This window comes from Alligator sinensis, unplaced genomic scaffold (assembly GCF_000455745.1).
Source record: "Alligator sinensis unplaced genomic scaffold, ASM45574v1 scaffold1467_1, whole genome shotgun sequence".
NCBI classification, from domain to species: domain Eukaryota; kingdom Metazoa; phylum Chordata; order Crocodylia; family Alligatoridae; genus Alligator; species Alligator sinensis.
In genome coordinates, this window is record NW_005843220.1 from 257,119 (window position 1) to 261,329 (window position 4,211).

Genomic DNA, 4,211 nt, shown 5'->3' on the forward strand with positions numbered 1-4,211 from the left:
GTCAAAACTGCAAGACTTTTCCAGTATTATTACACATATTTGTAAAATTCTGAGGTACTTCTTTAGCTTGCATTCAGTCTTTCTTCACTGAATCCCTTTGGATTCAGGAGAAGAACAGAGAAATACTGAGGAAGCACTTCATGAAATGGAATAATAGTAATTAGTCTTAGTACATATCAGCCTTAGCACATATCAGCAGACAGTTTACCTCCACGATATTCTGTGTTGTTGCGCCAGTCATTGAGGTCTATTTCTGCAGTGCCAGCAATAACCAACTCTAGCTCTCTGGCATCAAAAACGGAGACAAGCCTGGAGTCTACAACCTGAAATACAACCCACTCTTGAGCACAGTTTGGCATAGAAAGTAAAGCAGGTGCATTTTCTCATAAAAAACCTGGTCACAGCTCCAATTATTAGCTGCCTACCATAGCTAATACTGCATATAAGCAGCGCGTTTCTAATCCTGCTGCTAAATCAATGCAATTCATTTGTGAGTTTGTAGTAAACAATTCTGATACATGAGGAAATTTCCTCCAGTGGAGGTTACGGAAGGAATAGGATATAACTCATGCCTAGGACTTCTGCCCGGTAACTCACTTCTGGAATGAGATATTCATGGTCACCTGCATACCAATTTTGTAAGGCAAAGTGTATATTTTTCTATCACACATTACGCTTGCCTTAGAATATAGTTAAAAAATATTAAGCAGTCCTTTATACACATGGCAACTGAGGTTTATTCTTTTTCATAGTATTAAATAAAACTCAGAAACAAGGACACAGTTTTGTAGCCTGTGGCAGTCCTAGCAATGGCTCTGTATTTTCAACAAAGCCTGCCACAGTGCAGCTCTTGGGAGTCAGGGATGCTTGGACACACATCTTCTGCTGGTGTGAACTGGTATAAATCCAGTGGTGCAGCAGCCACTTGTACCAACTTTTTGCATAAGGTCAACTACAAGTCAATGGTTGAACTTCTGGATGGCAAAACATCTTGTGAGCAGTTCCCAAGTATACAAAATGTTGTATCATCTTAGGAGAATTCCTTTCCTCAGTCTGGTTTTGTTCTGTGTTCCTCTTTCACACCTCACCCCTCCATGGAAAAAGTGAGATGGAACCCATATTTCATTTACTCTGAGGCAGGAGTATTACTGTGACTAGACAACGGTGATCTTAGCGCAGGCTTATCTGTGTGGGTTTTCTTTTCCTGCTCAGCATCCCCCTTTATCTTGCCCTTATAAACACAACACTCTGCATTAGCACTGCACATGGTCAAAGCCATGTTCAGCTACTTTCTCCTTCAGTCAGTAATACTAAACACCTCGTGTCCACAGCCCTTGCCTCCTAAGGATCTGAGACCTCTGATTCATTTCCAAACCCATCTGCTCAGTCACCGCACCCTGTGCTGAAGAGGAACTATCAAGAAGCTGTCCTCCTGCTTGTCCCATTCAGACCATGGAGTGGTGGATGCCATGGGATTGGGAACCTTTGTTACTCACTTCGTAGAAGCCACGGACCAGTGCCTCTGTTTGCTGAACCACACCTCGTTCGACTCGCCACTTTACCATTCTCTCAATGTACTCCTTCTTGTTCTTTTCTGTCACAGGTGTGTTTGCACCCCCAGATTTCAGCTCCCTTTCTGTCACCTGAGAAAATGAGAAGGGAGTAACAAAGCAGAGAGTGTCATGTATTTCAGAAATGAAGTCATGGTGCAGAGTAAGCACAATGTCCCCTCTCTTAGATGTACATACTAACATATATGTCTCATTCTCTTGCTGTCTCTCCCATGCCCATCAGAATATAGAGATAGTGATGCAGAAGCAACAGTATGCTTGGGACAATGGTCTATTTATGTATGGCTCCCTGATTCTCTGCTCAGTCCCCAGCTCCAGTATAGCCAGAAAAATGCTCTAATTTGGACCAGATGGGAAGAATCCCCAGTGAACCATCAATACACCAAGCACTGCCAGAGCCCTGTGCACCCTGGCTGCTCTTTCATCCTACCCCTCCAACCTGTGGAGGATGATTTAAGAGGAAGCCAGCTAGCTCTGTCTTCTGCAAACTTCCTGCACAGTGCCAAGAGAGGGGGAGAAAATAGAGAATCTGTCACAGTACTGGGACAGTCAGATTCTTCTCCCCAGAGGAAATAAAATTAACTTGTTAGCAGGAACTGACTGACTTGTTTGGATTCAAAAACATGACTCTCTTCATATGAATGACTGACTGACTAAATGAATGAAATCCTTATCTCTAGCAGCAAGGCTGGAATCTTCAGGCTGAAGCTAAGATTCTGAAAACCTTGTAAATGTTTCTAACATACATACAATATATCCCATTATATTGCTTGAAAATATATTAATTCAGTTCAATAACTGCACATAAATTCTATACAGTGGTGGGTTTGAGGTCTTCATACTGGACACTAAAAATATAATAATTATGATTTGCCGATCAGAAATAGAAGGCAATCAACACTTTCTGGAAATGTGCTGTTTTTGTAGATCAGTAGTTACAGAACTTCATAGCACCGCAAGCTGCCTTAATTTTAGTTGATTGTGATTGTTAAGGTTTGAGGAAAAGAAGTGATTTAGGGAACCAGTTAGGAACCTATTTACTAAGCATGTCCTGTAGCATATGTCAATTATTTACTTTGTAATTAACTTAATTTCACATGAAATCTAATAAGATTAAAAAATTAAAAAACCCCCAATTAAAAAAGAGGATTTAGAAACTGACAGACACTCCTCCTGCCATAACAGTGATGTCTAGCACAGATAATGAACCGACTGCATATATGATTCACATGTGTAATGTATCAATATATAATATGTGATTCAGTGTGTCCAAGACATTGCATATAATGCATACACAATATGATCTTCATTATTCTAGCCGCTCACAGACACTCTGAGTAGCATCATAAATTATGGAAATGCTTGATGAGTCATTCAGTCTCAAGCTTTATTGAGAAACAGCAAGAGCAAGAAGGTTAACCAATATAAAATTAGACATAATGGACTTAAGATTCTCTGCTGGGATAAATATTGCAGCTCTCTTAATTCCAATGTAGCTGCTCCACTCATACAGCACAGAATCTGGCCTTATGGCTCCATTTCTTTCCTTAAGCATGGAGACAGTTACTGTACAGCCATTAAATTTTCTACTCAACAGACCAATTCAAGGTCCAGCTTTAAGAATACTCTTAAATTCAGAATTCCCATAATCTGCAGAATTCTTAGTGAATGATTTCTTTGGTTTCTCACTATCTCCATAATTCCAAATATACTTAGTGATGTTTGCATTTAAGCCATGGCCTTGTACAGACATTCAGTTTCTCCTGGGAGAGTCGCTGCTCTCTCAAGAGAAACCATGAGTGTGCAGCTGTTCAGGCTTTTTCTCCCAGAATAAAAATGGCCACTCCAGAATAAAAATAACCTGGGCACAACCAGGGTTGAATCACGTCCAGGAGAGTTTCTCCTGTGACAGCAAATGTCTGTACATGCTGACAACACAGTCTGACCATGGGCCATCTGGGTTAGCCAATCAGGGCTTCCCTATGCACTGCTGCCATCTGTTGCCAAGTAGACTAAGAGAGCCTGCAGAGCATATGGAGATGTGTGCGCAGGGTCGTCGTGTTCCCCGCCCCGGCACGGGCTGCACGTGGTCAGCGTTGCAAGCTCTCCAGTCTTTAGGGTCTTGGCATTCAAGCATCTGTACACAGACTCTAGGTAAGTTTTTCTACCACTAGAACACACAAACAAAGAATTCTCCCAGGTTATTTGAATGTGTAGATGCATTTGATGTAGTTAGGTGATAATTATGGCTTCTTACTTTTTTTCCTCTTGTTCATATAGGGTGTGTGTAGACAAAATGAGGGGCATGTGTGCGCAACACTTTACAGCGGGTTAAATGCTTTTGCACTGCTTTAATGGTGTTGGTGTTTGCACGCGTTGGCTGTGTATTGTGCATTTATTCCAGGCGCAATAGCACAACTGGGCGTGTAATGCGCCTTAAATGACTTTGGAGCGCAACAAGCTAAAACACCTCTGAAGAGTTTTAGTTTGCTGCCCTACAGCCGAGGAGTGAAGCACCGGGTTCCATGTGGCTCAGGGGCTCTGCAGGCAGCCCATGCAGGCAGCCTGGCAGCAGTCTGGGAAGGCAGGCTCCTCTGAAGAAAAAAAAACAAACGGTGAGCCTGATCTTTTTTTTCCCCC

General features: G+C 42.0%; 1 protein-coding gene across 1 annotated transcript in view; it reads right to left on the reverse strand.

Annotated features, from left to right (window-relative positions):
* Positions 1 to 1,640, reverse strand: part of LOC102371187 (E3 ubiquitin-protein ligase HECW1-like) — a 16,538-nt gene extending 14,898 nt beyond the window's left edge. Inside the window, exons 1-2 of the mRNA XM_006037995.3 lie at positions 1,497 to 1,640; positions 209 to 323 (exon numbers count right to left, since the gene is read on the reverse strand). Of these exons, the coding sequence (XP_006038057.1) occupies positions 209 to 323; positions 1,497 to 1,565 (184 nt within the window). The 5' untranslated portion in view covers positions 1,566 to 1,640. The remainder of the gene's footprint in view (positions 1 to 208; positions 324 to 1,496) is intronic.
* Positions 1,641 to 4,211: the final 2,571 nt, after the last annotated feature.